General features: G+C 41.3%; 2 protein-coding genes across 2 annotated transcripts; one reads left to right on the top strand and one right to left on the bottom strand.

The window, feature by feature from the left end:
- The first annotated feature begins 110 nt into the window (after nucleotides 1-110).
- Nucleotides 111-2476, top strand: lgals2b (lectin, galactoside-binding, soluble, 2b). Its single transcript, XM_080464875.1, has 4 exons — nucleotides 111-143; nucleotides 1346-1419; nucleotides 1507-1678; nucleotides 2098-2476. The coding sequence occupies exons 1-4, from the start codon at nucleotides 141-143 to the stop codon at nucleotides 2242-2244; spliced, it is 396 nt and encodes a 131-aa protein (XP_080321001.1). The 5' UTR covers nucleotides 111-140; the 3' UTR covers nucleotides 2245-2476.
- A 5877-nt stretch (nucleotides 2477-8353) lies between these two features.
- uts2r4 (urotensin-2 receptor 4) lies at nucleotides 8354-9427 on the bottom strand (the record flags this gene model as incomplete). The annotated part of the gene is made up of 1 exon (XM_080463163.1): nucleotides 8354-9427. One exon carries the CDS (start codon nucleotides 9425-9427, stop codon nucleotides 8354-8356), a length of 1074 nt encoding a protein of 357 aa, XP_080319289.1.
- Nucleotides 9428-11940: the final 2513 nt, after the last annotated feature.

Genomic DNA, 11940 nt, shown 5'->3' with positions numbered 1-11940 from the left:
CTGCCCAATAAAGGTCAACACCCATGCTTCTTTCCGATTGGCTGCTACCTGAACCCACCTGCTCCAGTGTTGTATATAAACCACTGACTTGCCTGCGGAGCCTTGTCACTCCAACCGCAACCCACCGAAAGGCAGCCAAGATGGTGAGTTCTGTCAGAAGCCCCATTCATTAAGGGTTATATCATTTTCCGTGTTATCCCAGTGTTGTCTTTGACTTATTCTTAATGATTTAATTCTTGATGACAGGTCAGTATCTACATATTTCATATAATGATGAATGTTTAGGAGGTCAAATTGAGAAATCTTTGCAGAGTTAAATAACACAGTACTCACACTACACACTATTCATTTCAGACAGTGGCACAAGTTTCACCTAGTTTACCAAAAAAAAAAAAAAATCTTCCAACTTTCATTGATTGTTGAGTATATTTTGATATATTTATGGGTGATAAACCACTAATGTTCAGTTTGATCGCATGAATATTCTCATATCTTGTGTGTGTGTGTTGCCAAAAAGTTTTGTCAAACAAAGCATGAGAGAGACACAGGGGGCCTAAAATGTCCTTGTTTAATGAGTAACACTTCCGAATAAGTAATTAATTTCTAGCCAAGTGAAAAGTCCTGCCTGCCTTTGTTCCAGGTCGATATGTTTCATAAGGTTTGCCGACGGCCATGAGGAACAGAGGCAGGCAATATTCCTGGACTGAAATGTTCGCTTCTCATTTGAAGTCGATGATAAACCAGCGCTGATCATAGAAGGGTGACTATCTGTGGGTGCAGCACAGGTATGACTACATAGGGGAAAATAACAAGCCAACAGGCAGAAAAGGATTTAATGAAGTGCAACAGTTTAATGAGTTTTGGAGAAAGTTATTGGCATCTCAGGCTGAGTTTATAAATGTTACATCAGTCTTAATAACGTGGCTGACGCACATGTATCTGCATTTGCTTAAGAGATGAGGAAGCTGTTTCTTTCACCAAATAGGAGAAGGATCTCATTGTGTGTGCATGTCTCTTTATGGTTTTACAACACGACACATGATAGCCACATGTCAACCGACGCATATGGTGCCTTCCTGTTCGAGCACATTTACAACCCGGGGACTCTGCTCACCCTGGTTGATCATCAACAGCGTAGATAAGAGCTGAATTGTTCATCACTTCTACTTTTGCTGAACATATTTTCACTCTAATAGGTCTAAAATCTACAGATGTCGGTCATTTTCGAATGCACCAACATGAGTAACCAATGCAGTCCGTATATGTTAAGCAACCGATCAGCAAATTCCCAAATGCAACTGTTTGACGGAGGCGGCGTGGTCTCTTTCGGTGTTCCTGTTTATAGAAAGTCAAGGACATGACATTCAAGGAGGGGCAGGAGTTCAAGATCCGCATCAAGCCAGATGACGACTGCGACTCGTAAGTTTAATTTTAAAAAAGCACACACACACACAAAAATAACCCTTGCTCCAATGTTTGCTTCAAGTCTTGCCTCTCCCGTTTCAGCTTCGCCGTCAACATCGGTCATGATCCTGACAACATCGCCTTGCACTTCAACCCTCGCTTCGACAGCGGCGGTGACTCCAACACCATCGTGTGCAACTCCCTGTCTGGGGGATGCTGGGGCGAGGAGTGCCGAGAGGGAGCGTTCCCTTTTGGACGTGGGGAGGAATGCAAGGTGTGTTATTGGTAGCCGAACTTTAAAGCTCCGAAAAGGCTTTAAACCACGAGTGACTTCCTGTAAGCAAAGTGCTGAGCTTGATATCTAGGATCATACAGGGCCCATAATGATTTCACCAGAAGACTGGGTAGTGTCTGGGTTGTAACATTGAGAAGTCAACAATCAGGTTTACAGGCTCATAAAACATAATGGCTGCTGAGAAAGATAGATTGCCCTCCGTTTTTAGGTCGGGCCAAAACCAGCCTGCAAGAGGATTAGAGCCACTTGCGGGCCTGCTGTTTGCCGGCCTGTTTGTAAACTGAACTAAAATGGGTTTGACACCCTTGCTCTAGAGGTTCCATGATGCGACTTCAATCCATCTAATTTCAACTTTTGACCAGTCTTCCTCTCTACGTCTTTTGCTTTGTGTGTCCTAGTTCTACATCAACTTCAATAACGAGCAGTTTTACGTCAAACTTCCCGACGGCACCATGATGAACTTCCCCAATCGCCTGGGAGACGTCAAGTACATGTACTTCAACGTCATCGGCGGGGCCAGGATAGTCGGCATCAAGATAAAGTAGAGGGTGACCTTCTGCTGACCCCTGATCGTTGGCTTCGTTCCTCTTTCTCCTAATCTCTTTTTACATTACTGAGCGCTTGCCTTCAGATTCAGTGACTCATCCTGTATGGATCGGCTGGTGTTGTACTGACACGAAACCAACTGAGGGTGGAGCCACAGCATCTTACTTTGCTGGCTCCGCTCAGCCATTCATCTGTCAGTGAGTTTGTTAATAAAAGCTGAAGGGAAACTGAGGTCGTTTGGTTTCTGTCTCTTCATCAACACACACATTCTCCCTTCTTCATAAAGGATGTTTACACTTGACAACAAACACACTTCTGTTGGAATAATGATGCACGACTTGAAAGAGTAGTGACGTTGAATTAATCTTAAGGGATTCAAGTATATATGAATATATACTTGATATCAGTGAGGATTTGAGGGATCAGCATTTCTGCAAAGTAAGATTATTGAGCTCTAAATATTATTGAACCTTTATTTCAATAGAGAAGTAAGTCATTAAGAAGAACAAATTTTCGTTTGCAATGACAACTTATGCAAAAAGAGGGAGAAGTGGTAAAAGAGAAGATCAAGTTAAAACAAACTGCAGATTGTGCATACAAGTAAAACAATAAAATATTAGTAAAATGACTATTTTCATTTAGTTTCTTTCATGACAGTAGAAGCAGAATCTGTACATTAATGCACTTTATTTTCAAACGAATGCCTCCATGATTGGACAGGAGCAGCAAGAAGAAAATATTTTGTATTTATCTACCCCTGACTTGAAACATTTTTAAAAACGGTGGTCTGATATTACATACAGTTTTTCAGTAGCCTACCCCATCAACAATGATTAAACAACAAAACAAACAAAAACCCAAGTTTACAAGCTCAAAAACAATTGATCGTTAACATCCAGTTTAAATTTTGAATACATGACACTGTTTTCTGCATGTATACTTTTTTAAAACAATGAATATCTGTACAACCTTATAAATGCTGAAGTGTTTTCACATGAAATGAAATACACATTTATTTCAAATTAGTCTGAGCAACTTGGTGCTTAAAGTCAAATCTTCTGTGATTTTCATCTTCTGAAGTAGACACAAATACCTTTTGCAGGTTTTCTAGTGAAACTGTTATTGCCTTTAAACATAATTATCAATATCTAATTCAAAAAAAGCAAATTGATGAAAATAAAGAAATAAAGCTGACTAATTGAAGATGAGTAGAGCAGGTTTTGTAGGCAGCAGTTGTCAGTTGCAATCAAACCATAGAGTTACACACAGTGTATGTTTTTCAGATGAGCATGAACCAGTGAAGTTCATTGTTGGTTTGTGATCATGCCTAGTTTACAGAGGAAGTGTTCAGAGTGAAAAAGAAAATCATGCTTGTGGAGAGCTGTCACTGACTGATATGCTGTGACAAAGACAGAGTGCTGTCTGAGTCAAGCGCCCACATATTTATACTCAGAAACCTGCTCTTAGTGCCGTTCCATTAAGGGTAGTGAATCATCCTGATGCACAGAGAGAAGCTAAAATTGGGGTGATGTGACACTGCCTGTTGTAAATGAGTGAGAAGCCCATGCACATTTAGAGTGGATCATGTGATCTGCATGCTTGATTTGGCACAAGTTTTCTTGACAGTCTGAGCAGTCGGGGTTTCAGGTTCCACACAGTGCTGATTCAAACCAGCAAGATGAAGCCTCAATTTCTCAAAATTTAACCCACCACAGCCCCTCTATTGGTTCAAGCACATGATAAGAAGCTATAGCTTACTAATACCTCAGAGTTGCAATATGAACTAACAGATGCAGTTAACTCACTTCAGAGCTGGATGTACTGGAGCTCAGACCAAACTGGGCATGGGCTAACAATGAACAACCTACTTTGGACCCAAATGGGCAAATGGGCTCAGAATGGGCAACACATTACGGTACCACATGGGTTGACTAAATGGGTTAAATATGAAAAAACACAATTAAAACCACATGGGCTCACTACATGGAATTGGCTATATATGGTTAAATTTACAATGGGCCCACTTGGTCAAACCATATGGGTCAAACTTGGGAAAACACAATCATTACCATAAAGGCCAATATGGGGGTTATATGTAGCACACAGATAGGGCTTTTCCCCCAAAAAGAACCAGGTGCTGGTTCAGGGCCGGCGCTATTGCCATTTCTTAAATGCGCACCGCCAAAGACCAAAAAACAACCAAAGAACCGATTGTTTTTCCATTGTCAACGGGTCCAGTGAGAGCCAGTGAGAGCCAGTGAGGGCCACGCCATTGCATCACTCCAAAATGTTGTACGTCACTGCATACAAAGCCCCAAGCACTTCTGTGGAAAACATCAGAGGCAGAAATGTGCGGTGGAAAGACAAAGAGCTGGTGCTAAATCCGGCTAGAAAGTAGTGTCAGAGTCGTTCACCTTTGTAACTAGGTTAAAAGATCTGATCTGAGACGAATTGCCAGGATTGCTCAGGATTTGTCCTTAGACCAGAGTTCTCTTCAGGAAAAAAAAACGATTTGTTTGGGTGATGTGAAATCTCCCACAATCTCTGAATCGGATCTAACAAGGGATCTCTGGTCCCCTTGAAAAGCTAGGTCTCACTTCGCTTGCGAATGATCTTCCTAGCGGGCGGGATGAGAGGATGGGGGGAAAGGTTTGTAGAAAACAAAGAAAGCTATCAGTGTGAATCAGAAGAAGCAGACGGAGAAAGAAAAATTGGGAAAATATCTCACGGGCAAACATGGAGTAGAGAGGAAGAAGAAAAGAGGAAGAAGTAGTGAGAAAGGGGCTCATCGAAATCTGGTCTGAAGACAATTTATCACGGTTGTTTGTGGCTAATGGGCCATTAGTCACGAGCTAATTATCCTAGCCACCATGGGCTAAATTGGCAGGACTTCCAATCCAGGCTTTCAGTCCAGACCAATCAATGAGCCATGTTTCGTCTTTACTTCCTCCGTGGTCAGTGTTTGTTTTGGACAACAGCGCCACCCAAACGAGTAGCTGTTGTGATTGCGTGACATTTTCCAGGCGGTTTGGTCGAGTCTCAAAAGAGAATGTGAATGACACCCAAACCAAATGAAGGTGTGAACAACAACGGTGCTCAGGGAAACTGAAAATGCAACTTTTGGAAACGGCTCTGACATTGTCTCCATGGAAACGGCAAAACTAAACATTTTGAAAATGCTCCGTCTTTGTGTAAATAGGGATAAATCCAATATTTCGGCAGTTCAATAGATAGTTAGATATTTCAATGGACAGTAACAACGTTTGCCTCCAGAGTGTCATGACACCAAGTCTTGGTCATCTGTCTATACGAATGTCTGTGTACTCCCATTGTTAATGTTAAGCATATTGTTCTCTGTGCACACATGTGTGGTTTCATTACAAAAACAACAGCGCCAACTCATGGCCCGGCATGTGAACTACATCGTGTTCAGCATTTCTGCTGTTTCCTCTCATAAAGAGACATCATTGTCAAAACCTTGACGTGTAAATGCAAAACATTTCTGAAAATGCAAAAGCAATGTGTTTTCTCTTGAAACACTGTCGTGTAAACGGGGTCTGAGTGTCCTCAAACAGAACATCCTGCTCTGGCATTTTCAATAGCATCTGGGTTATGACTCCAGTCCAGATTGGTAAAGTTGCAGCCAGAAAATTGCTAAATCCAACTTGATTTATAATTTTTTTTACTGATTTATTGATTTATTTATTTTTTATGACTGATTCGCATTTTCAGATCACACTTTTTTAAGCTGATGCTCAAAGTGTGAGCAGGATTAAAAGTAGTGAAAGAAGTTTAATAGATCGCATCAAAAGTAGGCACTTAAAAGCAGAAACTGCATGAAAACCGTTCTTAAAGTAGGACATGACTTTATCGCTAACTCTGCAATGTGCAAACAGGATTTATGCTGGTATCAAGGCAATAGAGGATTAAAGACGATGATGCAAAGTGAGGGACTCTATAAAGGAGAGGTGAGATGTGGAGCAGTCTTTCATGGACAATTTACAGGAGGGCGCAAAAGATCTGTGTCTGGAGGCTGAGGAATGTAGCACGATGCTAGCACATTCTCTGGAGGGAGAGGGAATATCCTCTGTGTGTGAGGGAGAAAGAAAGAAAAAGAGAAAGCTAAAAAAAAATTCAAATAAAATCTACTGCACAGATCTGCAATGTTTACTTCTGGAGCTGCATGCGTCTGTTTTCCCCTCTGCGTTCCACATGCCAGTAATTTTCACCAAATTAAATGTAGGAGTATTACAGAAGGACACTTAGGTTACACTTTGAGGTGAGGAAAACAGAAAAAAGAAGTCCAATATATTGAGTCCTTAATAAATATGTTTTGTGGCTCCAGACAAACTTTATGTAATGTAAAATTGGAGAAAAAAAAACAAAAAACGACGCTTTTTTGGGGGTCGTTTTCACACTTGAACCAAACATCAGTGGCGAACCTGTTACAACTATAAAAGCAGACAGTCAGTCTTTTGTTCTGGAAAGAACAACACTCAAACACAGTCATTGGTGCTGTTTGCTCTCCAAACAGAGAACCTGCAGTCACACTTTAATGTCCACGCACCTGCTGAGTTTCTGCTTTCAACAGCTCGTTTCCCAAGAAAAGAGTCACATCACACTGTGTTTTACAGTCTCTTTTAAAAGAGAAAAGTGCTTCTACAGAAGAAAGATTTTGCACAAATATAGTAAATTTACAAATTCATACAAAACATTGTGAAATGAAGTCATTTGATCAGTACTAGCTAACTTAACATAAACACGGTATATACTTGTTAAATTTAGGTTTTAATAGTCAGGTCAGAAAACATGAGCTTCGGCCTGGAGGTGCAACATTACAAAATGTGAAATACTTTTATAAATCTTGAGCCAAATTTCCATTTTGTAAAACATTTTTACATATCATATAATCAAATTACATTTTAGAAAACAAACGAACAAGAAACACTTTTACCGATACAAAATTTACAAGTGGTGAAATTAATTTTCAGATGCAACCTACCAGAAAGGGAACGTCCCAAATCCGGGGTTGACCCGGAAGTGACAATGGGTCAATTGGAGTTGTTAATGTTGTCAATGGATGGAGAGAGATTTCCAGTGATGGAGTCATGTTTTGCCCGCTTTGTGTCCAGGTCCACGAAGTTCCAATCCAATGACCCTAATTGTCACTTTTGTGAAGAAGTAATCCTTTACGTGAAATAACCTGGCTTCATTCACGTTACTTTTCAGTGACATCAAACTGATGTGTACACCGTGTAAACATGACATCATGTTCACGATCACAGTATAAGAGTGGCCCTCATTAAAATACTGTAACATGTCTGGTCTGCCATTCTGGTCCATGACCCTTAAACAGTGACCACACACACACACACACACACACACACACACACACACACACACACACACACACACACACACACACACACACACACACACACACACACACACACACACACACACACACACACACACACACACACACACACACACACACACACACACACACACACACACACACACACACACAAATTGCATTAATACTCATATGTTGTCCACAAAACGGAAAACAAAACACTGTCGCTGTCCATCTCCGTCCATTGACAACGTCAAAAATGTGAATTGACCCGCTCCCGTAAAATTATCATTGAAAGATGACTAAGTTTTCCAAAGAAGTTCTTAACAAAATGATACATTATTCATCTATTGGAATATCTAGTCAATTTTTGCAACACCATGAAAATATTAAAAACAATATAGCAAATCACATCACACTTGAGTTTTCGAAAATTCCCCAAATTTCTGACTGGAACAATCTCAAAAAATGACAACCAAACAAGTTTACTAAATCAACTAAGGTGTATAGGAAAAGGCTGGACATTTCTTTCAGACAAAGATAACCCTTTCGAGGAAACACTTTCTCTATTTTAATTGCCTTACCTTGCTCTTTATTTCCAAATACAAACATTTGAGCAAACTACTTTACATAAATGATGCAAACAGGTTTTTTTTTAAGGGAGTCAGACATTTCAAATTTTATTGAAGTAACTTGAGAAGTTAAAATAGCCAGATCCAAACCAGTTAATGCCTTGATTGCTTGTATGTCCATTAAAGGTCTTGGAGGGGTGTAGTTACAACTGACCCAGGATCGACTCTGCTTGATCCTCCTGACTGACCTTTCTGAGCTAAGTAATCCTTGTAGTTTCGAGTCAGAAGAGTGTAAAGAAAGGGATTGATGCAGCTGTTCCCGTACGTGAGACACGTGACGAAGAAATTGACGTAGTTATGAGCAGCTGGAGACAAAGCTTTGAGGGACTCTGGAGAGAAGAGTTTGGCTAGCTGCCATCCCCAAAACGGTAAGAAACAAGCCCAATAAGCAACTACAATGCTGAATATCATTGTCACCACTTTTTGTTTCAGTCCTCTCCTCCGGGCTGAGCGGCTGCTTCCTCCTAAGCTAGTCTGCGCTGCCCAGTAGCGACTTGCTAGCCCTGCGTACAATCCAACGATTACCAGTCCAGGGACTAAGACGCTTGTGAAAAACAAGACAGTAATATAAGCCTTGAAGGCCTCAGGGGTCCAAGTAGGGAAGCAGATTCTTTTCACCAAACCAGCCACTGTGGGTTTGCCCTCTCTGAGGCGGATCATCACCATCATGGGGAGCGTCAGCACGAAGGCCAAGCCCCAAATAATCCCTGCGGCGAGCCGCCGGCTGCGGGACGAGGACCTGTGCGCGCTGAATGGCCTAGCGACGGCGCGGTAACGCTCCAGGCTCATGGCAACCAAAATGAAGACGCTGGCGTGCATGGTGAGGAGGTCAAGGCTCAGCAAGATGCGGCAGCCGGCTTCCCCGAACAGCCAGTCGTGAGCAAAGTAGGTGCAGACGACGAAGGGGATGGTGGATAGGTAGAGCAGGTCGGCTAAAGCCAAGTTGATAATATAAACGTACATGGAGCCAGTCCGGCGCAAGGCTGCAGAGCGTGTGATGACCAGCGTGTAAGTGTTGCCCGCTACACCCATGGCGCACATAATCATCAATGTGGCGCCGAGCAGCGAGGTCACCCAAAGGCCTCCGCTGCCTCCCGCATTATTAGCGTTTTGTTGCGACTCTCCATCTTCAGCCACTGGGCTCAGGCCTAGTCCCAGTTGGGGAATGAGTGTGGCATTAGGGGTGCAGTTCATTGCAAGTCCAGGGATCTGAGATCAGCGATTAGGCTCCAGTTTTTGGAGAGCCAATTTAAACAGAGCTCCTCAATGGGTGGGTCTTGAAAAACGTCTGAAAAAAGTCTGTATCTGCATTTTGTTGAATATCGTAAAAATTGTCAAAACAAGATTTGTCAACCATTCCAAGTGTAACATCGTCAGGTTTGCAGATTTTGGTGTTTCATGCTAAGTCAAACAGATCCAATAATCCATAGAGATGAAAGGTGTGTATTGATGGGGCTTGTAACATTATTCCCAAAAACAAGACCTTCTTATCCCTTTTGGACCGCGTGCTTCTTTAACGGAGCCTCCAGCAGAGATTTAAGCCATCAGGACACAAAATTTCTCACTTATGGGAAGAAACGTGGATGCAGCAGGGATTGGAACTGCCTGTCAATGGGACAAACTGTTGTTGAAACTGATAAACTCCAGCAGTGTCAAAATGTGTTTAAAAAGATTTCACTTGCCAAAACTAAGCAGTCTCCACAGAACGAGAAGGAAAAAAAGGCACTGGTTCCTTGAACATCTTTTAAATCTTCAGCATCTTATCTCAGTTAGTCAAAGAGGGATTGACTCAGCAGAGCTAAGACAGTCGGTCACCGTACATTATGTCGCTCTTCCTCAAGTGGGCTCTCAAAGTGTGAAGGTACAGATCCTTTGTTTTGTCCAAATCATCCATGATACTTCCGACGAAGCCCTTTCTCCACCGAGATAGATTCCCTCGGTGGCCGATCAACTCATGGTTTCCCCCTCGGATGTGCACCTGGGGTATTCTTGGTCACAGTCCTCTCCTCCCTTTCTTTCCTCCATCCTCCCTCTTTCGCACCAGGGTGAAAAACTAGCACAAGCCCACAGATTTATGAGGTATTCCTCCTGGGCCTCAAACTGCGGTCTCTGAGCACCAAGGTGCAGTTTTAGACACCAAGAAAAGGCTGGCAGGGGAAACTGTCTGTCACTAGACACAACACACGTATAGTACCCAAACGCATTTAACATGAGCACCAAGGTTGAATTCAGAATAATGGTCGAACAAGTATATCAATCGTTTAGTTTTGTTTGAGTGAGAGCAGTTCTTATTTCTTCTTTATACGCACAAAATAAGAATCTAATTGTTAGAAATTAATCCAAACTGTGCGAGGGAGGAAAGAAGCTCAAGGGGCTAACTCTGAGCCATGCTTCATGCTACATGCTAAAGAGCCTCACACACCAGCGACGCTGCACATGATTAAAGTATGACTGATACACTCATTAACAGCGATGTGGAGCGCGTGTGTGTGGCACATAGCACGTTTGGTGCCTTGGTCCACTACACACTGCATTATGCATGTTGCTGGCTGGAGAGCCTGAAATGTCACAGTAACGCAATATGTAACAACGACCCAAATTGTTCTAAAATATAATGTAATAAAACCCAAAATGTGATAACTGGTCAATAATGTAACAAAAGTGCTGAGTCTGAAATGTAAGGAAAAAAAAAAGGTAATAAAATCCAAAATGTAACAACTAGTCAATAATGTAACAAGAGCCTGAGCCCAAAACGTTAAAGATTACATTATGGGGCAGGCGAAAATATTTTCTCCCTAATATCGTAATATTTTATCACATTATAAAGTGAGTCAGTGATTTCAACTTGAACTCGAACGGCTTCAATTTGAATAACACTGAAAGAGCGAGTTGTAAAAGTTTGGACTATTTGTTCATACACATATCGATATACAGTTTATGGTATTCATGAATGATTGGTGTTGCCCAAGTCATTTCTAGTCTTCTGTTCTCTATCATCTGTAATCAATTTCTCCAATAATCAGTACAAAATACTGTATCACATTAAACATATTAAGATCCCATTTAAATTCTTGTTAAATCTTTTTACATTATCGACCAGTTATGACATTTTGGGTTTTATTCCATTATATTTTATAACAATTTGGGTGATTGTTACACATCGGACTCTAACAAGGCTGTTGGATGTACACGTAGCATTGATGCAGCATGCAGCATTGATGCAGCATGCAGCATTGAGGAGGTGGCTCACGGCAATGAATAGCCTTTGCACATCGTTTGCATATAGAGTTTGAATTAGCAGAGAAAACTAACGGGTTGATAAAAACAAGCACAACATTCGTATCAACTCAGAATCAATGAGATACAATTTCGACAGGCGATAATTACATAACATAGCCTTAAGGAGGGCCTTTAAGTGATTTGTCCATAAAGTTCCAGAGTTGTTTAGAGGCATGACAACATGGAAACTGAAAGTCTTTTGGGTCTGAAATGTGTAAAATGTGTCTGAAAGTTCTTAATGAATTCATACATAAATCAGTATGTTTGTAGAGTATGTGAATAGATGAAATTAGTAAAAGTTTAAATTTCCTAAATAAGGATGCAATCGGAATATAAGATCATTCTAAAAAACATTTTTGTATGAAGAGTATTAGATTAAGTGGGGAGGCTGTTGACATATTACAGTATATGAGGTATGGATATATTAA

This window comes from Lipophrys pholis (assembly GCF_963383615.2).
Source record: "Lipophrys pholis genome assembly, chromosome: 5".
NCBI lineage: Eukaryota > Metazoa > Chordata > Actinopteri > Blenniiformes > Blenniidae > Lipophrys > Lipophrys pholis.
The sequence above is the reverse complement of the archived record's forward strand: the minus strand, read 5'-3'. Positions and strand labels throughout refer to the sequence as shown.